We start from the raw sequence: 26600 nt of genomic DNA, 5'->3' as shown, positions 1-26600 counted from the left end.
CACGGGGTAAATTATGGGGGGAAATGGTGGGGAGGGGGATTGTGACAGCAAGCACTGCTCCCAGCCTTCATACATATATGTGCATCTGTAAGCTCTTTTCAGGCTGGGATGGTTGAGCTTGCTGCTATGCTATCCCCCCGCCCTGCCCCGCCCCACATGTGTTCAGTGTATCCATATTGAAAATCTAAATGGGGCTTTAGAATCCCTTCAGTTAAGGTCTATTTGGAAGGAAAATAAGCTTGGGAACACAATACTATGGTCTGTTGACTGATAATTTTTATTTTGATGGTCATGGTAACACAATAGCTTTTAATTTCCTTCTTCTGCTACAATGCCCTTCTTGCAATTTTCAAGAGAATGCTCCAGCGTTTGGGCTAATTATAACTTTCACAAACAATGAATTGTCTTGCGGGGTGAAGGGGGGGAGAGAAAGAAAGGGGGAACCCATTTAAAACTCACTAATGTACAGAGTTAATGTGAGTCCCAAAGTAGTCCCAGGATGCAAAAAAAAAAAAAGGGGGGGGGGGGAGAAAAAAGAAAAAGAAAAGAAAAAATTGTTTTGGAAGACTTGAGAAATAAATCTTCAGAGTGAGTTTGCTTACCACCAAGACGTTCTCAGTCACTGTGTATAAACAAAAGAGAGCACAATGCGCTCCGACGTTATTTGTCCCAGATGGAGTTCTAAACTTGGCTCCTTCTCCAGTGGTGATGTCATGGTGCACCAGGAGAGGCGTGCTTAGCATCCATTTTATTCCTGTGTGATTGGTGTGGGAGGGGAAGACTGAGGGGGTGTGGGCTGGAAAATGTGTTTCATGGTTTTTCCCCTCCTTTTGCTGTTCTTGTGGAGACTGGTGATAAAGAATGTGGGTTGATGCCAAGGAAGAAACAACATTGAATAGTGGGGTATTCTCGTTTTTTTGCTTGTCTCTGTGTACCTGCATAGTATAGCAAGAGTTGGCAAAAAAATAAGGGGGGTTGTGGGTAGCTAACTGTATGAATAGTTGAGGGAGGAGCAGGTTGTCAATCCCTCGTAGAAAACTTCCTTAAAGCAAGACACAAATATTCCTGCTTTCTCAGAATGTCTCATTCACAGTGTCTCTTTGTAGGGATTTCTTCTGCTATTCAGTTCACTGCAGCAACCCACAATTCCATGGAAAATGTGGGTATGTTGTATGTGGGAACCCTTGTGTCAGGTCCAGGCCTGGCCTGTGGGTGTGAAAGAAAGGGACAGAAGATACCAGTGTGGAAACTCAAAGAGGAGAGAGAGAGAGGGAGAGGGGAACCCCCTAGTTCTGCCTACTCCAATCTGGTACTCCCCAGATGTTTTAGCCTGCAACTTCTGTCAGCCCCAGCCACCATGTTCCATGTTCCAGGATGATGGTATTTGTAGTCTAGAGGCTGATTTACAGAAATATGACAGGAATGTGGTCTGTTTCCAGCCACCTTTTCTTGAGCATCTCTTTCCTTATTGTCGCTATAGCTGGGAGTGTGTGTACCTGATTTTTATTATTGAAGTTTTCTGCTCAGAGCCTTCAAATTGCTCTTTGAATTCCAATTTGGGGGTTACTTCTTTAATATATTACTACCCCACCTTCTTAAGGCATGCCCTTGCTAGACGGCTTAATAAAAACATCAAAAATGAAACAAACGACAACATAATAAAAGCAGTGACAGATAAAATCACACACAGGGGACCAGTTAAGAACCAACTAAAATTTTGGCGGAATAAAAAAAAAGTTCATAGTCCACTTAAAGTAGGGGGGCAAGCGGAGTTCTTGGAGGAGAGAATTCCACAAGTGTAGGGCTACCGGTGAAAAGGCCCTGTCCCTGGTACCCACCAAGCTGATTAACCTTTGTGGCAGGTGCAAGAGCAGAGTCTTTGAGGCTGATCTTAGGACCTGAGTTGGTTCATACGGGTGTAAGCAGTCCTTTAAATAACCATGTTGCAAATCATTCTGGGGTTCTAGGTTCACAGTTGGTGAAGTTGCGGTCAGTGAAACAGGCTGAACGTCGGCTAGAGCGCAAATGGCACAAGACTCAAAGCGAAGATGACCAAGCACTCTGTAGAGCGCATAATCGTGCCTATTACGTGGCAGTGTGGGCAGCAAAGAAGGCTTATTTTGCTGCCTCCATTGCATCCTCGAGTAGCCGTCCAGCGGAGCTCTTCCAGGTGGTCCGGGGGCTGCTAACATCTTCCCCAGCAAATGGGCCCTGGCCCCGTCGAGGACCCGCTGTGACCTTTTTGCATCACACTTTGAGGACAAGATCACTTCTCTCCGCAGCGAGCTTGATGTGCAGCTCCAGTTGAGGTGTCCGATGCCACCATCTGCCCAATTTTGTGGGATCAGTTCCAGTTATTGTGGCCTGATGATGTGGACAAGGTGCTTGCAGCAATGCAACCGACCACTTGCCCTCTCGATCCCTGTCCCTCCTGGCTTATAAAAACAAGCCGAGGGGGTCTGACTGGGTGGGTCCAGGGGTTGATAAATGCTTCTCTCCAGGAAGGGGTGGTCCCTGCTGTCCTTAAGGAGGCAGTAGTGCGACCACTCCTGAAGAAGCCCACCCTGGACCTGATGGTATTAGGCAACTACCGTCCAGTTGCTAATACTCCTTTTTTAGGGAAGGTACTTGAGAGGGTTGTGGTGGAGCAACTGCAGGCACTCTTGGAGGATACTGATTATCTAGACCCATTCCAGTCTGGGTTCCGATCTGGTTATGGGACTGAATCAGCCTTGGTCACCCTGATGGATGACCTTTATTGAGAGAGGGACAGGGGGAATGCAACCCTGTTAATCCTGCTCGATCTCTCATCGGCTTTTGATACCATTGACCATGGTATCCTCCTGGATCGACTCCGTTGGATGGGCATTGGAGGCACTGTGTTACAGTCTTACCTACGGGGTCGTTTTCAGAGAGTAGCATTGGGTGACCAGTCCTCGGCCTCTTGGCAATTGAGCTATGGAGTGCCGCAGGGCACCATCTTGTCCCCAATGTTATTTAACATCTATATGAAGCCGTTGGGAGTGGTCATTAGGGGATTTGGAGCTAAATGCCATCAATACGCTGATGACATGCAGCTCTATCTCCCTGTGACAACTGAATCAGGTGAGGCTGTGCAGGTCCTGGACCAGTGCCTAGACTCAGTAATGGGCTGGATGAGGGCCAATAAACTGAAACTGAATCCTGGCAAGACGGAAGCCCTGTGGGTGAGTGGTTCCTGAGTCCGGGAGACAGGCTCATTGCCTGTTCTGGATGGGGTTGCACTGCCTCTGAAAAAACAGGTCATAGTTTGGGGATACTCTTAGACTCATTTCTGTTGTTGGAGGCTCAAGTAGCCGCCACGGCTCGGAGTGCCTTTTACCATCTTCGGTTGGTTCTCCAACTACGGCCTCTCCTGGGCAGGGATAGCTTGACCACGGTGGTACAGGCATTGGTAACCTCAAGATTGGATTACTGCAACACGCTCTATGTGGGGCTGCCCTTGAAGCTGCTTCGGAAGCTGGAGCTAGTGCAGAATGCTGCAGCTCGGCTGTTGTCTGGAGCTGCCCCTTTCCAGCATGTAACTCCTCTGCTGAGGGAACTGCACTGGCTGCCTATTCGCTACCGGTCCAGGTTTAAGGTTCTTGTACTTGTGTACAAAGCCCTAAACAACTTGGGACCAGGATACCTGAGAGAGCGCCTTCTCCCTTACCAACCTGCCCAGTCACTGAGGTCATCCGAGGGCCTGCTCCTGGTGGTTCCACATAGATCCATCCTCCAATTGGAATCCACCAGGGGAAGAGCCTTCAGCGTGGTGGCACCCCTCCTGTGGAATTCCCTGCCTCTGGAGGTCAGGCAGGCACCAACCTTGTACTCCTTTCAGCACCTCCTGAAAACATCTTTATTCCAAGAAGCTTTTCCTTAATATGCAGCCTTGGATCTCTGTTTTTGCTTCTTTTAAATTTTGTTTTAACTGTTTTTATTCTGTTTTTATTTTCATTTTATCTTGTACACTGCTCTGATATTTTTCAATGGGGAGCGGTAAATAAATATTCTAAATAAATAATAATAATAAATAAATAAATAAATATGGCTTACAATCTAAAATCACATTCCAAATGACATACAGGGGATCCCAGGAGCAGGCAGGGACGACCCTTCCATTTGCCTGGGATAATCCTTAGGTCTAGCTAAGGCCAGAGAGAGAGAGAATGAGAATGAGAATGCTGCAGCCAGCCTCTCCACTCTCTGTCCACCAACCAGATTTTCAGTTTTTCCAGATGGGGAAGGGAGGCAAAGGGAAGGAGACCTTGCCAACACAATTCAGAGCTAGAGAACAGACACTCCCAAAAATCTACTCCAGATTTTTCTGGCAGCCAAATCTAGCAGCTGTGATGAAACCTCTCTCCTTGAGCATTCTTGCTGACCAAAATCAAAGACTTTCTCATTGAAGATTGACACCCATGTCTCGTGTAAGTGGCTTCCAGTTACTCCTATGGGTACACAGTTGTAGCAGAGCAAGCCTGCCTATGACCTAGTCTCCATTGAGAGAGACCCTCTGAATGTGTGTGACTCACCGGGGGCAGTATGGGGGTGTGGCGTTCAATGAATTTCTGTACATATAACACACAAATACAATGGGCTGTCATCATGGGGACCTCCAATATACAGCCTTACTCTCTGCCTTCCCCTGCCCTGGTCATAATAACAGGCATTTTGCAAATGTTTTGTAGTAGCACCTTCAACTAATGCTATTACATGTAACCGAAAGCTATTAAGCTCCTGGCTATTCTGTTGAAACCTGGTACCAACTTAATTTGAGATTTTGAACTTACCAGTTTCTGGCTTTGACTTTGCACATAATGACCAAGTCATCTAACGTTTCTACTTTCTTCGCAGGAAAGTTGTGCATCAAAGTTGTGCATCAACATTTTTATTAATGTTTTGGATGAGGAGGTGCAGGGAACGCATATCAAATTTGCAGATGACACAAAATTGGGTGGGATAGCTAATACCCTGGAAGACAGAAACAAACTTCAAAGTAATCTTGATAGGCTGGAGTGCTGGGCTGAAAACAACAGGATGAAATTTAATAGGGATAAATGCCAAGTTCTATATTTAGGAAATAGAAACGAAATGCACAGTTACAAGATGGGGGATACTTGGCTCAGCAATACTACAAACGAGAAGGATCTTGGAATCGTTGTAGATCGCAAGCTGAATAGGAGCCAACAGTGCGATATGGCTGCAAGAAAGGCAAGTGCTATTTTGGGCTGCATTAATAGAAGTATAGCTTCCAAATCACATGAGGTACTGGTTCCTCTCTATTCGGCCCTGGTTAGGCCTCATCTAGAGTATGTGTCCAGTTCTGGGCTCCACAATTCAAGAAGGATGCAGACAAGCTGGAGCGTGTTCAGAAGAGGGCAACCAGGATGATCAGGGGTCTGGAAACAAAGCCCTATGAAGAGAGACTGAAAGAACTGGGCATGTTTAGCCTGGAGAAGAGAAGATTGAGGGGAGACATGATAGCACTCTTCAAATACTTAAAAGGTTGTCACACAGAGGAGGACCAGGATCTCTTCTCGATCCTCCCAGAGTGCAGGACACGGAATAACGGGCTCAAGTTAAAGAAGTCAGATTCCAGCTGGACATCAGAAAAAACTTCCTGACTGTTAGAGCAGTACGACAATGGAATCAGTTACCTAGGGATGTTGTGGGCTCTCCCACACTAGAGGCCTTCAAGAGGCAGCTGGACCACCATCTGTCAGGGATGCTTTAGGGTGGATTCCTGCATTGAGCAGGGGGTTGGACTCGATGGCCTTGTAGGCCCCTTCCAACTCTGCTATTCTATGATTCTATGAAAGTTCCTCCATTACATTCCAAGCTATCCACACGTTCCTTCTCCATCTAAAAAGCATGCCCTGGAAACAATAGAAAAGTCTCAAAAATTGTGTAGCAGTTTCCCACATGCGGCTTTCCTTCTTCCTTATGACTAGCTAGTGCTTCCTAAGTCCAGCTGGCTGAACAGCAAGTGACAGCAGGCCTTCTGTCAACTGTGCTGGCCCTGTGTTGCAGCTTGGATCTCCCAGTTGCTATTGCAAGACTTGACTATGTAAGGTGGTGGAGCAAGGAGGTTACTGGAGAGGATTGGCTTGGTAGGCAGAACTGTAAATTCCTGTGCAGTTAGATTTTGCTAGGAATGGCAAATTTAAGCCAAAATAAACAAAACAACAGTATACAGAGTCTACACATTGAATCCAGGACCTTGAACAATATGCTGAACAGCCACAACTCCAATTTGGTGAGCACTAAAAAGTTTTGGTTTCGATTGATAACACAGTAGGAGCATAACATGCTGGTTAATCTAGTCAGTAATCTATAGTGAGAAGGTTAAGTGAGGAGTCTTCATTGTTGGATTTGTGATCTAGCCTTCCCTTTGCAGGAAGCTGCAGAAAAATTCCACAGTTGGGATTGTGGTTGGATGATTATAGTGTTACAGCAAAATTATGTTGTTAGTAAGTAGCTCCATCCAGCAGCTCCATTTTTCTGTTCAAAATGGCTGCTTTAGTTTTTTGGGGGAATACTGCCGTTTCATGGCAGAACAACAGTATTTGCAAGCGATCTGAAAAGAGAAGGAGGGAAAAAAAGGAAATCTAAAAGTAGAAATCTTTTGCTTTTAAACTCCTTTATTTGTTAATACCTCTTAAGTAAGAGGTATTACAGTGCCCCAGCTAGTGGCAACATCACAAAAATGAAATTGGTCAGAGAGAAACTGTTTTCTGATGAAACCTGTATGCATTCTTCTTCTTCTGAATGCACCAAAGAGCTGCTATGTGTGTTGTGTGTCCAGCTTCACAACACACACAGGGAAGATGACACTGTTACTGATTTTGATTGGTTTTGCCATTGCGAAAGAAGTGCGTTCTCCAGCTTTTCTGTACTGAAGAAATTGCTGAACATGTTGCACGTTGTGCTATTTTGCTTCCTGGTGGCCATACACTACAGAAAACGAGTATGATATTCATTGTTGCATGGGATTCTGTACATGCACAGGGAATTGGAATTCCAACTAAATTGCCTGTCAAACAGGAGAAAAGCCAATAGACATTAGGTATGCATTTTGAAAATTTAGATATTTTTCTGTTAAAATATCTGAAGTGCTATACAGTAAAAATTCATCAAAATGTTTTAAAATAGACACAAAAAATGATGTAAACTGTGGTCTAAAACTCAGTTTAAAGCATTGAAAGACCAATAGAAGGAATAGCCACCAACTGACCATTAAAAGCCTCTGAAAACTATCATGAGTTTTCAGTTTTTCTGTAAAATTGTGGAGCTTTCAGGAAAAAACTTGCTCAATCATGTCTTCCCCAAAACAAACATGGATGGTGCCATTTTTCTCACTTCAGATCTTCTCAGTGTCCATGCAAACTATACATCTCATCATGCCGTCTTGTCATAAAGACATAATTGCATTGCTGGGTCAGAGATTTAAAGGCCCATTTATCTCAACATGTTACTTCCAACAGTGGCTGGCCAATCAGAGAGGAAGTCATTCATTCTGCCCATTAGGCAAAGGGTGATCCAGTTGCAAATAAGCTAAGAACATGTTCCTGGTTCAGCATCCTGTGGTGTTGCAATATCTGGCAGTGGAGCACTACCATTGATTATACCGTAGGTATCCATTGATAGAGCTCTGTGCAAACAAGGAACATGGCAACAGTTGCATTCTTGGATTCTTGGAATGCTTCCGTATCACAAAAACATACAGGAACAGTTAATCCTATAGTAAATAGGAGCAGGAATGGAACAGCTTTTGTCGTGACTTGTTTAGATGTAGTTTTTTGAGCAGTAAATCAGGAAGGGCATAGAAAAGCCTTCACCAACCTGGAAATGTCTTGGACTACAACTCCCACAATCCCCCAGTCACTCCCAAACAAACCAAGAATTGTAAACCAGCTTCAAACTATGGCTTCAGATTCTGGCTCAGTGTGTTCCTCACTGCAAGGCCTGAGGACTACTAGTGGCTCCCACTAACCTCAGGTGCGGTTGTCCACCTCTGTCTCTCATTCACTCACTAACCATTTACTGCAAAAGGGTTAGTGGCCTAACCATGGTTTAGCATGTTGTTTGAATAGGTCCATTGTTTGCTTTAACGGTGGGCTGGCTGCTGTGATCTGCATTATCGATGAAGCTTTGGAGGTGGGGAGCCAGGAGATCGGCTTTGAGTCACCTAGAAGGTAGCTGGGAGTGGGAGGAAGAGAACATAGGAGCAATCAGCCAATTACCTGTGGTGTGAGAGGAGCCTAAGAGGCAAAGAGCAACATGACCAGCTAGCTATAGTGATGCACTTCGCAGGTGCTACAGGTGAAGGGGAAATTCAATGTGTGGGCAAGAAAGAGAGCAATGAGAAGCTGCGCTGGGAGATTTTGCAGCACTGTGTAGAGCAGACACACTGTCAGTGGTGAGAAAAGACCCATCTCAATCCAAGAACCAAGTGAGCTTATCGGAATTTGCCTGCCAGGTGACTTGGAGGCTGACTGAAACAGGCCTTGCCTGGATGGCTTGGAGGGGGATGGGGAAGAGAGACCCCCAAAGGCCTCAAGCAGAGTCTAGTGCACAGTGTTGACATTTTACTGGGAAGTGAGAGTGGCCCCAGTGGCCCAGGAAAGGCCCCCAAGTGGCTTTGGTGGCAGTGTCTGGAGCAAAAGTGGCACCTGTTTGAAAAACAGTGAAGATCACTGCACTGGCTTGTTAGGGGAGTCCTGGTTTGGACATCCTCAGGTTTTGCCTCCTGGTGAGATCCTGGTTTCTGAAGTGCTCCCATTGTGAATGATAAGCCAGGATTCTCTAGAATTTTGGCATGTCATTTTGTGCGAACCCGACCACTGTCCCTTCATTTTGAATGCATTATTGCTGAAAAACTAATAGAAAGAGTTGTGAGTTATAAGGATAGGAAGAGTATATAAATGATGTTTATCACAATATTAAAGCCTGCATTGTTCCAAAATGAGGTGTTTATATTTTATGTATTTGTGTATTATATTAAGAAGAGGTTTAAGTGTCGTAAGAGTCTGCCAGTATCTCAGACTCCTACTTTAGGACTGTTTGAAGCAAAAATATATTACTGTCACACTGATACTGGTTGTCAGGGAAGTGTCATGAGGCTATTGCTAGATTGCCAGTGAGGAATGGAATCAGCAAAGGTCTCTTCAACTGCCCTCAGTAAAACAAATAAGATGTCTTTTCTTGATGGGACCTGGTTGGCATTGCAGCACAGGGACTTGTGAAGGATGATAATGATATTTTGTGTGTGTGTCTGTGTCTGTGTGCATCTGTTATAAGTGGAAATTGAGTATTAGGATGCTGAAGAGTCTTGAGGTGACTCTCTAGATTACTGTCTGGTTGCCATAGTGACTCAGCAGGCCTGAATCACACAAGAAGCAAAAGCTGGAAAAGGATGTGGAAGACCTTCTCTTCTAGGGCTTAATAATTTGCAATAAGACTGACTACGCTCACCTGTGGGACATCTGGAGTAGTAATAGATGGGAGGGCTTTTGAGCATGTGCAAAGTGCATGCTCCTCACCATTGAGTTGAAATTAGGAAAAGATTTCTAGGTTATGTGGTGGGACTAAACATGTGAAGGCCTGGAAAAATTCCCCAAAAATTGTTAAGGAGGAGGGGAGGAAATGGGAACATTAGAAAAAAACCCTCCAGTTTTTCCCATTTTCCACAGAGGTTTTTTTTTGGAAATTTAGGGAACAAATGGATTTCCCCCCTGAATTTTTTGAATTTCCCCCCATTTTTTTCTGTCTCTGCTCCCTACCCTGGACTTTTATATCTCTAGGTGTGATCAAGGATTAGGAGAAGGTTTCTAGGTCATGTGCCGAGACCAAGGCAGGTTTGGTTTTGTGTGCCAAACGGGAGGAAGAGCTTGGCATTAATTTCTAGAGAGCAGAGTTGTGGCTTTCACTTCTCAAAATCCAGTGGTTTGAGTGTTATTGAAATGCCATGTAACTTAAATAACACACATGTCTTTGAGGAACGACCCACGTTTTGATCTTCCCAGCTCTATCACTTTGTTTTGAATGCTATGTTTTATTTGAAGGAAGTTATGGCCCTTGTGAATAATTCATAGGCATTCACAGGCTGGAAGGCAGATGTCTTTAACTGCTGACTGAACTGAGGTCTCGGATGGACTGGCTTTTTGTTGGTTTATTTTTTATCTCTGCTGAGGCTCTGATTGTGGTGTCTTTCCTGCCCCTGTCCGTCCTAATCAGTGTCTTGTGAAAATCTTGTTGCAAGCCTCACAATAATGGTCCACGTTAGCGTTTCCCCTTTCTAGAACTTATAATTTTGCCACGACAACGGGCTTCTGCGGAATTACAGTCATTTCAACGCTTCTGTATGATATGCAGTAATTTCTGATGTGTGTCTTTTTTTAAACTTCCGAAACATCTTGATGTTAGTTCAGAAATGGGGTCTTTGCCTTGCTGTCTATGGAAAGGTAATTGCATGTGTGGCAAAGATATCTTGGAAACTTCTAGTACTGCTGTAGTCCTAGACGGATTTCAGGAATTTGGGGGCGGGCGTTCTCCGTTTGAAAACTGAGCACCGCAAGGGCAGTGTGGCAAAAAGGAAGGATGTAGTTTGGGGTGAAGACCAGGATTGACCTGAGCAGTCGATACCACCGCTGCCGAAGGCCACCTCTGTTGCAGATTGCGGGGCTGTGCAGAGACTGTAATGCAGTCTCTTCACAATGAAGGTCAGAGTTGGGGCTGAGGCTGAGCTGGATTCCCAACAACAACAACAACAAAATCCCCCATATAAACCATCGCTATCACCTGCTACCTGAACGTTTCAACTGGCGATGCCAGGGATTGAACCTGTGCCCTTCTGCAAAAGATATGCTGTGCCACTTAAGAGTTATGGCTTTTGCAGAAGTGTTGTGCTTTTCCTTTCCCTCGTAAAAGTGAATAGTGACCATTTCACGTGTAAAAGAAAGCAGGTGACTGCACCTTACAGACACCAGTGTGTGTGTGGGGGGGGGGGGACGGCTCAATTGCTCCATGTCCCTGGTGACCCCCACTCCCTGGGTTGAAAATCAAACCTTCTGTTTGCCTAGCCCCACCTAGAATTCTGTTTCATGGTGATATCAGGTTAGGAATAACCTTGAACTAGCTTAATTCAGTCCTATGTTTTATGAAATAGTACTTAATTTAGTTCATGGTATCGATGTGTGCTGTCTGAGAGTTTAGCAATTCTAAAGGATCCTTTGCTCGAACTTGGTAAGCTTTGTATCATTAGGTTATGATCCTTTCAGACACTGGCTAAAATAAACGCAGACAGCCTCACACTGGGATCAGGATACTGCTGCTTGCTAAGTTGTATAATGTAAACAGTCGGTATAAATAGCTCTTTCCCCATTTGTGTTTGGAAGTTCTTAATACAGGAAGTTGCCATGTCTCTTGAAATAGCTTTTTGGTGCAGTTGTGTGTGTGTGTGTGTGCGTGTGTGTGCAATGAAAAGGGCGACAGCTGTGATGGCTTTTTAAAATATATTTTATTACATTTATATTCCACCTTTTTGCCTCTTGCAAAGAAACCAAGGTGGCTCACATGATCCTCCTTCTCTCCATTTTATCCTTATAACAGCCCTGTGAGGTAGTTAGACTGAGAGCCAGAAACTGTCCCAAAGTCCCCCAGTGAGCTTCATGCCCCGGTGGGAACTAGAAGCTGGAACTCCCGAGGTCATGGAAGAGGTATATAAAATTATGCATAGTGTGGAGAATATGGATAGGGAGATGTTTTTCTCTCTCTCTCATAATACTAGGATTTGGTTCATCCAATGAAGTTGGATAGAGATTCAGGATGGACAAAAGAAAGACTACAGGTATGGAGGCGACTGTGGAGCTGCTAGAAGAAGCACCCCCAGCTCAGAGCTCGCTTCAGGGTCGTTGGGTCTCAGCCCCTCACCAGTCAATGGTTGAGGATGATGGAAGTTGTAGTCCAACAGCATTTGGAGGGGTGCAGGTTTCCCCACCTCCAGTTTAAGGGATCAGTATAGGGGTCCCATTTCATTATGAAAATGTTAGCTTTCCTCTCTCTGAAGATTTGGATAGTAATAATAGCTTTAGGGGCTGTACTTTAAGTGCCCTTGGTGGAATGGGTGTGCCGAGTGAAATCTTTAAATATTTATTCCCCTCCAAAATGACTGACCTGCCCCCCTGGCCATATTGCAAGCCGCTTAGAAACTTCTCTGTTTCTCAAGAGGTCTGTGCTGCGACCTCAGGGGCTACCAATTGAGAGCCAGGAGCTTCATTGAAATCCCCCAAAAATCTGTCCACTTTCCTGTTCCATGATTTAAAAAAAGAGGTCTTCAGTGATAAGTTATATTTATAGTTAATATAAGGCTCTTAAGAAAAATACCCGAGAATTACAATGTAAATAAAAATAAAGAAATAAATGAAGCTAAAAGCGACAAGATTATAAAAGCCATGTAAAACAGTCAGCAGGATTAAAATTGCATCTAAGACGCTCAGGAAAGAAATAAAAAAGATCTTTGACTTGCACAGAATGGACAATAAGATAAATGCCAGGCGAACCTCTCTTGGGGGAGAGCGTTTTGCAACTGGACCACCACTAGAAGGTCCTCTCTTTGGTAACCGCCTGCCTCCCCTCAAATGGCAAGGGGGCTCTGCACTGAATATGTGCAGGTAGGTACATATAGAAATGGGCAACCTTTCAAGTATGCTTCAAGTATTTTAGTTCATTCCACAATATTGCTTCTGAGATTTAAAAAAAATATCTCTGCCGTCTGGCCCTGGTAACTGATTGCTTTTTTACATTTGCCATTTAGTTCTAAAAATTATCGCTTCTGTTTGGTTCAGATGATGGTATCCCTCCAATAAATTCTGCAGTAAAGACCAATATAATTCCCACACTTCACCCCCATTTCTCTGCATTTTTTCCAGTATTCCTTCACAGGCTTTTAAAAAACACATCTTTGTTATTAAACAGTGCCATTGATTGAGGCCCAGCATTGGGCAAAAGGTGGGATACAAATAATAATAATAATAATAATAATAATAATACTCTGGCTTGTTTCTTGTTTAGGACTTAATTTAAATTTGTATCTGTTTTTCTGTGTTCAGCAATTTGGTTTTGGTTTACCTTATTGTAGATTTGTATTTTGGCTTGCCAAAATTTGTGTGTTCCTATTTCAAGCTAGACTTTTATTTTGTAAAGGAAATTTTGGCCTTGATGCAGCTGTTTGATCATATTAGCATCCTCTCAGGCTTGTTTATGTGTTTCCTAAACAGTGAATGAAAATTTCTTTGAACCCCTTTTATATCTAGATCCTTGAAGACATTTATATTTTTCAGGTTCCTTTTAAATCAAATCCTCATGTATGTAAAAATATTTTATTCTGGATTTAAATGTAGCTTAATTGTAATTACTAGAAGATATGTACTAATATTTTAGGATATCTCTAGCTTATTCAGTTTTTCTAAAACACCTTGTGTCTTACCTATATTCTGGAGATTGCACCTAAACAGAACAAAATTGATATGTTTTGAATATGATTTTCATATTAGTGTCTTTATTTTGGCAGGTCATTTTTGTGCAAGTCAATCCAGGTGAAACTTTTACAATAAGGGGTGAAGATGGAACTCTTCAGTGCATTCAAGGTAAGGAAGACTTTTAAGAATGTATTTCTGTTTAATGTGGGTAGTACATTTTGAGCACTTGATATCCTTGGCTGATCTCCTGTGATTTGTTATTTTTGCTCTCATTTTTCTCTACCGAAAAGAAAAACAATGTTCATAAAGGTGTAGCGTGTAAACTGTCAGTCTTAAATATTTTCACTTTGCAAAACTTAGAGGAAGTGTGGATAACTTGCAGCTCAATTCTGCAGCCCTTGATGAATTTGGAGTGGGAGCATTGTTTTTTGTTTGTTTATTTCAAGAAGCCCCTAATATGGATGCAGGAACATTGAGAAGCACCTTATAGTTTTCAGTCCGATACCTCATGTCTTTGCTTCAAGTTACTTCCTCTGGGGCACCCTGAACTGTGACAGTACAGATTCCAAGCCTTGCATTTGTCCCCAAGAGAAACATGGAGAGCCAGAAAATAAATGTCAAGTTGGATTTTCCTCACTTTGACCACATGAAAGGTGTTTGATCAATATATAATTCATGTTTAATGTTGAAGAAAAGCACAATTGTACTGCTTACCATATTGGAGAAACTCTTCAAGCAAAGCTCACACCTCCAGGCGTGCTCCCTGTCATCTTGCCAAATTCAGGGAGAGGTGGTGCTGGCAGTCATGCAAACTATGTGTGTGAGTCATTTATGGTAAATAAATCTACCAGGGGCTATGTGTTTTTTAATTACTATTTCTTTTTCCTGCTTGAAGACAGTGATCATGAAAGCAAGAAAACTAATAATTTGAGCTCAATATTAAGAAAGCAGCGATTCATTCGTGACGTGCAATAGAATAATCTCATCAAATGATTCCCATTTGTATGTGTGGTTTTTCTTTTCTTTTTTTCATTTAAAGCAGAAATGAAAAGGCAACTAATGAAGGTTGTGACTAACATATTGATATCTGACTTGTTCAGAGTTACAGCCCTAGGAGCTAGTTGTAGCTTAGTGCATTGTGCCTTTAAAATTGGGTTCAGTATTAACACACTTTTTGTGGCTTCAGAAAAGAATTGGCATGAACTGGGAAAATTCTGGTCTCCATCTACACTTGTGCACCTGCTTCAAAGGCCTGTTTTTAGAATCATAGAGTTGGATGGGACCTCCAAGGCAATCTAGTCGAATCCCTTACCAATGCAAGAAATCTGCTGCTACAGCAGCCCCATTATGTGGTCATTCAGCCTCTTCTTAAAAAAAATCTAATGAAAATACTGTAGTCTGTCCTACAGTCGAACAGCTCATATCTCTGGAGCAATATTTTAGTCCAGTGCTAAAGTCTGCTCTCCTGTTTTCTGGTCCCAGATCCGATTTCCAAGGCTATGTTTATGCCTGCTTCTATGTTTATACCAGTGTAGCGTCTGTTTCAAAAATGTACTTAAACACAAAACAGTGAGGGTGGGGGAGCTTAGGCATTGGACTATGCACATTATCAGGGTGGAAGATGCAACTCCTACACAGACCCATGGCTTCCCATGCCAAATTCTGCCCCCTATGTGTAGCACTGAATACATTTTTGACCTGCATGTGTACGTTCCATTTATGCACATATGTTTAAGATTATGACATTTCTGAATAGAGTGTTTTTATTGAGTCTTTCTCTGTACTCCTTTTTAGTTCTCAGTCTAGAAAGCTGGTGACATTCTCCGATCAGTCAAATCCTCATCTCAGTTGGTAGCCTGGCTTTAGTGTTGATTGAATTTTAATGAAAAACATTTGTGTTAATGTTCTGAATTTCTACATTCTGTTTCAACACTCATTTTCTTTATGATGGAAGGAGACTGTGTGTTGAAATATGGACATAATGGCTCGCCTTTTGTTGTTCCCTTTAAACCTGGCTTTAGAACCAGTCACATGGCTAATGTAAATAGATACAAATTAAAATGCTATATATTCTATCCATCTTCCACTGAAGTTAAGGTGGTGTATATCATATTTCCACTAAGTCTCCTGTCCAAAATGAGAAACTACATTTCCCTATAGCAGTGGCATCCATACTATTGTAAGCCTTGAAAATTGTGCAACCCAATGACGTCTGTCTCTCTCTCTCTCTCTCTCTCTGTGTGTGTTTTTTAAAAAGGAAAATAATCACAACAACCATCCTTGGCTATCCTTGGATGATAGAGACAGTGGCCATAGCTAGACGAGGCGATATTCCAGGACGATCCCCGGAATCGTCCCTGTGCATCCACATGGCGCAAAGGGAATCCCAGGAGTAGGGAGGGATGATCCTTTCCTTGCCCCGAGATCTCACCCTAGCCTTTGAGTCTGCTTTTTCCACGGTCTCGGGCTGATCCCGAGTCCACTGAACATGTGTGTGGGCATCGTGGTTTGTCCCAGCTCCTTGTGGTTACTCGTGAGGAGCCGGGACCCGCGCACAGGGTGCAGAGCTTTCCGATAAAACAGTAATTAAAATATACACCACTCAGCGCACACACACACACACACACACACAAATGAAAATAATGGCAAAACATTAAAACTTAACACTGAAAAGACTGAAACAATAACATTAAAACAGTTCAGCATTAAAATTCCTAAAACTCCAGTATTAGCAGAGGTATTATTATTATTATTATTATTATTATTATTATTATTATTATTATTATTTATTTATATAGCACCATCAATGTACATGGTGCTGTACAGATAACACAGTAAATAGCAAGACCCTGCTGCATAGGCTTACAATCTAATAAGTTGTAGTAAACAATAAAGAGGGAAGGAGAATGCAAACAGGCACAGGGAAGTGTAAACAGGCACCGGGTAGGGTGAAGCTAACAGTATAGAGTCAGAACAAACTCAATATTTGAAGGCTATAGGGAAAAGAAAAGTTTTTAGCTGAGTTTTAAAAGCAGTGAGGTGAAATTAAAGGCGTGAGCAAATAAAAATGTTTTTACCAGGCTCCTAAATTCCTGAAAGCAGGTGTCATGTATAGGAAGGACATTCTGGAGACAGGGTGCACCTCACCGAAGAAGGCCTGATCTTTGCTCAGTAGCCATCTAGCCATAGATGAAGATGCAATCTGAAGGGCTCTCCAGATGATCAAAGCCCAGACAAGTTCATATGGGAGTAGATGTCCCTTGAGATACACTTCCTTACAGCCTTAAAAAAATTCAGCTGAGTGGCAATGATTATGGAGCAATGTCTCCCCTGAGAGGTAGTTAATTCTTTGTTGTCCCATTTGTAAAACGCCTGGAAGCTAACTTCCCCAGTTGGCTGCTCCCAAATTTGCACATAAGCCATGACCTCCGGACTTGATTGGTGAAGAATCCCAAAATAAAACTCCTCTTCTGAAAGCATCCTCTTGAAAAAAGAGTATTTTGCTATGTATGTCACATTGCCCATCCTTGGGAAATGTTGCCTGCCATATTTCATAATATTCACTAAGTGTGTTTAGCAAAATTCAGATCCAAAATAGAGGAATTTGGATTATTTTTATTGTTTGGTTTCATTTCTAAATTGCATGTCTGTGTTGATGTTGACATCTTCCGGTATTCATCAGTAGAAAAATACCTTTTTGTTGTTGTAGTTTAATATTTCTAAACTGGATGTTTCTGCAACGTTAATAGTAATTTATGGGCCTTGTATTGATTTATTGATTTGTGGGATCCTGATTGATTTAGGTCCTCGTTAATCCTGCTTCATATCTGCCAAAGTGAGACAAATCACAAATGGATCAGTTTAACAGTTTATTGATTACACACGGATGATACATGGAGGCTAAAAGAACAGGCAAACAAAGCTTGTGTCCCATCGGTTGACAAAGCAAACCTTCGCCACATCTGATGAGTATTCTGGGGTCCCCACAGAATACAAGACATTCCCCTCAGGACCAGCAACAGTGCTGTAGGCTGGTAACGCGTGATCCCCCTTGGAGGGATACCAAAGAGCAAAGCCTGTGAATTGGATTTTATAGGTCTCTCACCCTAGCTCAGTAGCTAACAGGCTGGCACATAGGAGGGTGGTGGGGAAGACTTTCTTTCCCAAGAGAAGAAAAACTTATCTGGTCTCACAGGATGAGATAATACAGCTGGCCAAAACAGCTTCAAGGTGAATCTGTAAATTGCCAGCCTGTGTGAGGGCTTCTTAATTAACTGTAAAGCTGCCAGCTAGGTCAAACTACACAGGTCTCTAAGCGGCTACTAAAAACATATAGGAATGCTGTGAGGTCCACCTTACTGCTCACCAACAAATGCTCAAACAACATCTGAAGAGCATTGGGGACTGAGTGACTTTGGAAAGACCCAACACACAGGTGAGGATTTTATTTTGCAGTTGCCCTGCCCCATTCATGGAATTTTGCAGGGCATCCAGACAATGTCTTCTTCTCCCCCCATGTTTTCCCTCCACTTTTTCCATCATTTTTCTTACTAGAAAAAAAATTGGTTAGGAGGGAAAAATGGGATAGCTGCCAGTGTCTTTTGATTGCTAGCGCTGGGAACGCTCTGCCTGCAAGCACCCTTAGTGACGTATTGGGAGACACAGAAGCAGAACTGTCATAACTTGAATACACCAAATAATTTGTGCAAGCTTTATAAGAACCACTTTTCATCTGTGTCTAATTTTTGCTTATATAGAGCGGTTCTTACCTAATGAAAAGCATCTTAGCATTGCTTTCTGGGGCGGTTGGATTTTTCCACGTAAAGTTTCAGATCGTCTGTTGTGGAATTACATTCCTTTTTTGCAATTCATCTAAACTTGGACCAGCAATTGAGGATCACTTGATATGTCAATATTTCCCTTCCTACTCTTTTTTTAATACCTCAAACAACCAGTTGTAATTATGGTTGCACACTGAATACAATAAAACTGGGTTTTTTGAGTATGGAAGGGAGAAAGAGACATATTTGTTGTCAAAGTCAATGTCTATTAAGCTCAAATATTTATGTATTTCTAAATCTTATGTTGTACGTATTATGTATTGGAACTGAGAACTCCAAATGTATGCGTATGGTATAACACATAATATTATGCACAGGTGTAACATGACCCATACTTTAACCATGGTTAAAGGATCAGGAATGGGCTGTAAAATTTAGCACACCCTTTCCAATCCAGTGTAAATTTTCACTCCCAGCTCCATCTATCGTTAATGATGGTTATGTCATCAGAATTTTAAGTCTATGGTTAAGGCCAACCACCAGCCTATATCCAACCCATTAATGGCATCTACCCATAGTATTTTAGGAGCACGAAAGTTGAAACACAGGAAGCATATATAATTACACAATATAGGTAGTTAACACTGAGCAAATAGGTCTTTTTCACTTGCTGAGGAATATACCATTGCTCTAGGTTGTAGTATTGTTGCAGAGTTAGGCACTTTCTCTGATTCCTAGGATCCTTACTTTGAGGTTTGCAGGATCTTGTTAGGAGCACAAAGATCTTGTTCGTATGCCAAAGTTGTATCTTATAATGCGGTAGGATTTCCCCCCTCATAAATCATTGAGCAGCAGGAGTCTAGGAATGGACCGCTCACCAAATAAGCACAGCCCACCCTTCTGCTGCATATGAAAGTGAATCCTGATGCTGGGTTGGGTTTTTTTGTGCCTTTTGTTTTTTAAAATACAAAACTTTGAAAAGAAAATGACTTCTGTGAAACTTTCAAGAACAGCGTATTAACTTTATGAATGAGTAAGTTTCTTCTCAGTTTGGCTTTGGTTTCCCACCACCCCACGTATCCACACCACCACTACCACTAAATTGGGGGAAATCTGAAAATGTTCTTGAGCCAAACTGAGTGTTCCGCAGGTTGTTGTTTTTAGTAGATGTAAGCATGTGTCCTTCAGATCTCTTAATTTGCTGTAATAGCTATGCAAATTGGCCCTCTTTTCTTTCTTTCTTTCTTTCTTTCTTTCTTTCTTTCTTTCTTTCTTTCTCTTTCTTTCCTCCCTTCCTTCCTTCTTAAATTGAAGCTGACTTAACTTGTAGATGCCATTGGAAGTCATGGGACATTCTGGACATTCCAGGTATATGGCCAAATCACCTGGAATGCCTAGGGTGGGGTGTTCTAATGGCCAGGTGGTGTCAGGACAATATGAACAGACCAGCAGCAGAGCACCAGCTGCAATATGCTCATGAATTTGATGGACAGTATTTTGAGTATAATGGCATGTTTTGCCTTTTCAAAACCTTTGCCAAATTCTTTCAAGATTGGTATTTCATCCCAGACCGACAACAGGACATAGAGGTATATAGGTGTAGCGATAATTAACTATGCACCTGCACTATAAGGGAAACACTTTCAGAATATTGCCATTGAATAAAGTTCCCACATTCCCTGAAAAGTAATTGTCAGTACCATAAAAGCCCGTAGGTTGGAGTTCTTTTAGTTTTTTAATCCACTTTTGAAAAAAGTAAAAATCACCAGAATCCTGTTCCATCATGCATCTACAAATGATCTGCATACAAAGCAATTTAAAATGCTAAACAAAACTCCCAGGTTAAAATCTTTATCGTATGCTGTGAGCATACGATAAAGCATTGAGCAGGGGGTTGGACTCGATGGCCTTGCAGGCCCCTTCCAACTCTGCTATTCTATGATTCTATGATCTGGGAGTAGAGGGAAGTCTGGTGCTGAAATGATGACAAGAATGACATCAGGTGGACCTTGTGGGGAGAGCATTCCACAATCAGGGCCACCACTGAGAAGGTCCTTTTCTTTGTTGCCATCCTTCGAACTTCCTCGAAGGAGACACATGGAGGAGGGCTTCAGATGATGACTGTAGTGTATGGGTAGGTTTATATTGGGAGAAGTGCTCTGTCAGGTATTTCAATCCTGAGCCATGGAAAGCTTTATAGGTCAAAACCAGCACCTTGAATTGGGGTTAGAAACATACAGGCAGCCGGTGCATGGGCCAGAATTTACCAAAAGTGGTAAAGGAGTCATGTTCTCCTTTTTTTCTGCTCCTTCAGGTTTTACCCTCTTGGTTGCCAAGTCCTATGGATTCCTCCTAGTACTTACCTTTAAGCAAGAGCAGTGCTTAAAGGTAAGTACTTTTGCTGCCTGAGGCAAAGGACAAAATGCTGTCCCCCCACCACATTCTACATATAAAAGCCAGCCAGACTGGCAGTTGAATTTATTTATTTATTTATTTATTTATTTATTTATTACATTTTTATACCGCCCAATAGCCGAAGCTCTCTGGGCGGTTCACAAAAATTAAAACCATGAAGAGCATAAAAACAACCAACAAATTTAAAACACAAATACAAAGTACAATATAAAAAGCACAACCAGAATAAAACCACACAGCAAAAATTAATATAGGTTAAAATATGAGATTAATCTTATTTCAATTGTGGTAATAATTGTCCAAGCACGTAAGGCTAGCTTAGGAGATGCAAGGCAGGTTGTGTGATACACACAACTCTGCTCACTAATACCTTGCCACCATTCACCCCTTCCCAGCATCTGTTGTTTGAGGCAGATGTCTCACAATACCTAATAGTAGGGCCGGCCCTGCCTTCAGGAAACAGCAAGTTTACTTCTGAACATAGGCTAAAGAGAATTCAGTTAACAACAACAACAAAATCGTTTTAATGTGTTTTGTTAAAGGTTTCCATTTTTACTTAAGCTCCAAAATACCGGGAAATTACAGCTTTTAAGGGCTGCACCGTGCCACGCTCTTAATGGACATATTATTTTGGCAATGCAGATATGGATATCCTATATGTGGCTACTTTTAGTTTCAGCACTACCTTGGACCTTGAAGGCTGTCAATAGCAGAACGGTTATCATTCCCCCACTGGACGATTCGTAGGAGGAAGACCAAGAACCCCCAGCAGCTCTCATACTTGGCTGCGACAGAGGACTCCTTGGGAGTAAGGGGGCTCTTTGGAAGTAGGGGGCTTTCCTCACGGGAAGACTCTTTTCAAAAGCTACTATGAAGCTGCACCTGACAATATTACATTAATATTGATGTAAACAATATTATCCTATTGCTCCAGCCCTCTGTGCTCTGGGATTCATAACTCCCTATTGGACTGAACCTCTCGTGAATATCTCTGGACTGCCTTTTGACTATGCTTCTTGCCTAGGCTTCTTGCCTGAATCTTGTCGGCTCTGGTGTCTTACCTAACTCCGCCTTGGACTAGATTTCTCTTGGGCAGCTTTTGGGACTGCCTAATGGCCACTGGCCCTACCTGAATCCTTTTTGCTGTGGCGTCTTGGTCCTCTTGCTGGCTTCTTATCGAACTGTCTTGCCTCTGCTCTGTGCTCATTCCTAATCTGTATTGACCCTCAAGGACCTCCTGGTTATTGTCCATGGTCAGTTAGTCAGCCCTGACTCTTGGAAAACGTGACAGTGGTGGACCCAAGTCTCAGATTTGTCTGTTTGCTGGAACAGACACATGGAGGAGTCTATGCAATTGAAGCTATCTTCCCAACATTACTAGTATCCAACTGGCAACCAGAGAATGATGGAGTTATAAGTGACTGTGAAGGTGATCTAGTCCAAACTCCTACCACAGGTGAAGCTAGCAAATGTGTCCCCACTCTCGTTCCTCACACCATGGGGAACTTGTGAGGGGGAACACTGAAACAGGACTTTTGAGGCTAAACCAGAGCTTTAATAAAAGAAGTGGGTTTTGAGATGAAAGTTGAAGCACCTTAAGTGGTAGTGCATTATAGATCTCCTGGAGGGAGTCACACGCATCAAGGGGGAATTGACAGGGTAGTTTTAGTGGAGGAGATTTTGAGTCACCTGAGATGGGGAGAAGCAGACGTAAAGGGCAGGCAGAATAAAGCCTGGGGGAGCTTTACAGGTTTGTGCTGGATGCAGAAGGGTATAGGAAGACACGGGATTTGAGAAGTGCTGTCAGATAATCTAGGCAATAAGAAAAGTTTTCCTCCGCCTGTTTGGTGCATCCCCTTCCCCTCCTTTGGGTTTTATTTTGTGATTTTATTAGAATGTACGCCTTGTGACAGGGTCTTATTTTTATTTTGTATAGTGCCATCTGCATCGATGGCATAATAATAATAATAATAATGATGATGATGATGATGAATGCTGAATGGACTGAGATACAAGAAGGAAAATTCAGAGACGATAATTTGCAGGAGTCAAGGAAAGAGATTGCCAGAAAATAAACCAGAGAGAAAGTGGCAGATTTCCTCCATATGTGTCACCCTGGTTAAATGTGTGCACACATCATATACCTTGGCCTTTGTCCCTATACGGTCAGTCTGTGTTTGATATCCACTCTGTTGGTTTTCACGTTTTCTTGCCACTTTGATTCTAATGTTTGTTCAGGCCAAATAGCCCTTAACAATTGCTTCTTGCTGGTGTCTGACCCACTGACTGGGTTCACATGACATGCTGTGACTTGCTGTGGCTTTTTTAAGCTATGACAAGCCATGGCGCCCATGGACATCATGCTGAATATTCAACATGTGTGTTGTCATGTTGTGCAAACAAGACTAGCTAAGGTTATGCAAGGGTTTGCATGACGTGACAATCCACCACCAAGGGTTGAATATTCAGGGTGGTGCCCAAGGGCACTGCGGCTCATCATGTTGTATCATGAGAACAGGCCCATAATAACCTAGCAAAGATACCTTTCTTGATGTTTTGTTTTGCTCATCAATTTTATACTGAAGTGAAAATAAAACTTGCAGTGACTTTTCAGTAGAGTTTTATCATTGTTTTCCGCCTTGAGAGAGAAGTGGTTCGGGGCTGAGGGAATAATAGTCTAAATAAAATGGCTCTCATTTATCTAAATAGCCTTGAGAACATTCAAAGAATTTGAATTAGCCACATACCAGAAGCTTCTCCTCTGATTGTATTGTCATCTAACCAAGAATAAGCAATTTGCTTGTTAAACCTGGCAGAGCAAAGTCTGTCCGGTTTATCATCTGCCTTTTTGGTGATTGCCTGATTTGTTAGTGCAATTGAACTTGAGCTTCTTATGTGGATGAAAACTTTACACTGTATCTGAGGTTTTGTCTCCAAAGCTACCTTGGAGGTCTCCAGTCCCATCCAAAAACATGTGATTGTGTTTGTCCTGTGTTCCTATCCATTTGGCCCTAGTTGTTTTAGCCAAAATATTTATGTCTGTTCTCTTTGCAGACTCCATATGATCCGTTGTGGGATTTTAAAAAAAGAACACACACACATACACACACACTTCTGGTTATACTTTTTTGGTAAATTCAGTTTTCTGGCATTTTAAAATATCTAATTTTTCTTCAGCCAGGTCGCCCTTATTAGAATAATCACACCAGGACATTTGTTTAAAAACAACTGTTGCTCAATATTAGCTATCTTAACTGTGCATAGTTCTTATTGGGGGGGAAAAAACATTCATTTAAAGACCAAGTTGTGAGACTTGCCTTGTCAGCAGATTAGAGCTTAGCTTGGGGTGGGCCAACCGCTGCATCAACAACAAGGTTTATACAACATGATGTTACACGGATATTACATTACATTGGAAGTTTTCCTCTCAGACCGATTAGATTTTCCAGTAGCACTTGCCTGGTTTTTTTGGTTTTTTTGGCCAAAATTCATTCTACCACCTTCCTATTCTTTCCCAACATTTCCATTCCAATTAAATATGGAGTTACAAATCTAGAAGTCCATGGTTCTCTCTCTCTCTCCCCCGCCCCCTATATGTATTAAAAGCATATTAGTCATATCTGGCAGGAGCTGCTTCTTTGTGACAAGGCAATTGTGTTAATGAACAAGGTGATCTATTGAATGGCTGTTTGGATGGCCAAAATAAGTGGGAGTTCTGGTTTTAATGTTCTATTACTTATTAGATATTGAATGGTTTCTCCCTGAAGGCGAACATGGATGTTCAAAATGTGTCTGGAAATCTGATGGGTTATTTGCTATTACATATTCTTGCCCTGCATTGGCTTTACCTTTTTGTCATTCTGTTTCTCTTCCTGTTTATAGTATTCCTCAGAAACATCTGGATCATTTCTGGGCTTAATTCAAAGTGCTAAGTGGGGGCAGGGGTTACCTTTAAAGCAGCCTAAGACTGCTTTGTGCCAGATTAGGACAAAGGTAACCCAGGTTCAAAACGTCACTTAGCCATAAAGCTCCTTGGATGATTTTGGGTTACTCTCTGTCTTTTGGCTTAATCTACCTTGCAGAATTCTTGAGCTCCTTAGAGAAAATGGGATAAAAATGTAACGAAGAATATGATCAAATATCATATAACACCAGATTTGTAACACCAGATATGTACATTTTGATTGGTAATGTACTATAGCAGCCATTAGAGGAATTATGGGAGTTGCAATCCAACACATCTGGAGGATGCCATGTTGAGGAAGGCTGTATAGAGCAAAGTAATGCACCAATGCAACATATACGTTATGATGGGACAAGGGAGAGGGCTTTCTCTGTGGTGGCACCCCGACTGTGGAATGCCCTCCCGTTGGAGGCCCGATTGGCGCCAACATTGATTGCATTTCGACGCCAAGTAAAAACATGGCTTTTTAACAAAGCCTTTGATGGTTAAACTCACTGGCACATTGTTTTAACTGTTTTAACTGCATCTATTGCTTTTAAATTATATATGGTTTTAACTTGGATCATGGTTTAATTTGTTTTTAACTGTGTATATTTATTGTTTTATACTGTATGTTTTTATCTGTACACCGCCCTGAGATCTTAGTGATATAGGGCGGGATATAAATATTTTAAATAAATAAATAAATAAATAAATAAATAAGTAGCTTTTGTGGGCTTTTGGGAGCAACTGTAGCCTAATTGTGAAGTGGTATGGCAACAGTGAGACAGCTACCAGACTCAAACTAATTTACCTTGGTGGTGAATAAGTGGAGACAGGAAAGCGTTAGAGTATGTGTGTAAGGCGGGCGGAGAAATGCCCCATCTGCTTCCCACCATTTTACTACTTGAGATGAAAAGTGTTTGCATGGCCTGGGCAGGGCCTGCATCTCCATCAGCCCCTCCATTCAGCTCTGTCCTGGAACCTTCCCCTGCTTCCAGGGACCAATCAGAGTTTTGATGCCTCCTGCATTTTCTTTCCTTATTCACCTGCTGTGGCTGCTTCTGCAATTGATCTGCAGCCACCTCTATGGCAGAAGCTCCTCTTTCCAGTACAGGGCTGGTACCAAGGGAAGGTATAGTTGGGCACCTGCTGAAGGCCCACACCTCAGAGCCCCCGGACTTGGTCCTCCTCTTCAACATTTCATCCTGATTCTTCACCTGTCTCACGCTCTGGATCAGACAACAGAAGTAGTGAGAAGGAGGACCAGGAGATGCCACTGTCTACTTGTTCCTTGACCTGCTGCCTCTCAAGCAAGCAAATGGTACCAATGATGAGAAAGGGATGAGGACCAATAGCAGCTGGGGACAACAGCAGTGAGAAGATGAGACTCACTCAGGGAGGGGACCATTGAGGGTGTCTTGTCCAAGGCCCCTCCGAAACCTGAACTCGGCACTGTTCCAGTTGATGGACGCCCTTAAAGAACAGGGACTTCTTATGGAAGAATGGAGATGATGTAGAGGAAAGAGACAGTTCAGTGAAAATATGGGTGGACCGAATTGTGACTGCTACTTCAGGACTAATTACTTAGATTTTATGAGCCCAGAAGCTTGGTCATGAGAACAACTTTGGAGGGAGAAAATATCATTATGATTATCAGTTGCTCAGTTGCTATCTTGTTGCTAGTAACACCTTAGCAGTTGCTAGTGTGTACTAAAATGACGCCTAAAATGTAGGCTGACATGTAATGGAATGGACTTACACAGAAGTGTGCTTTTCTTATGATGGGGATAATTTTTGTTTGTTTGTTTTAGTAGGATCTAATTTTGTTTGGAGAAATGCCTATAATATACCCCAGCATTCCCTAACTTAGTCCTCACCAGATGTGTTGGACTACAACCACTCCCAGAATCCCCCAGCTAGCTATCCTATGCTGGCTGGGGGATTCTGGGAATTGGA

General features: G+C 42.4%; 1 protein-coding gene across 2 annotated transcripts in view; it reads left to right on the top strand.

Annotated features, from left to right (window-relative positions):
- FNDC3B (fibronectin type III domain containing 3B) overlaps positions 1-26600 on the top strand; it is a 328130-nt gene that overhangs the window by 86422 nt on the left and 215108 nt on the right. For both annotated transcript variants that reach the window (XM_063131975.1, XM_063131976.1), the window contains exon 3: positions 13595-13670. In XM_063131975.1, the coding sequence (XP_062988045.1) occupies positions 13595-13670 (76 nt within the window). The remainder of the gene's footprint in view (positions 1-13594; positions 13671-26600) is intronic.

This window comes from Elgaria multicarinata, chromosome 8 (genome assembly GCF_023053635.1).
Source record: "Elgaria multicarinata webbii isolate HBS135686 ecotype San Diego chromosome 8, rElgMul1.1.pri, whole genome shotgun sequence".
In the NCBI taxonomy this organism is placed as follows: domain Eukaryota; kingdom Metazoa; phylum Chordata; class Lepidosauria; order Squamata; family Anguidae; genus Elgaria; species Elgaria multicarinata.
Note: the sequence above shows the minus strand (reverse complement) of the source record. Positions and strands in the feature narration are given on the sequence as shown.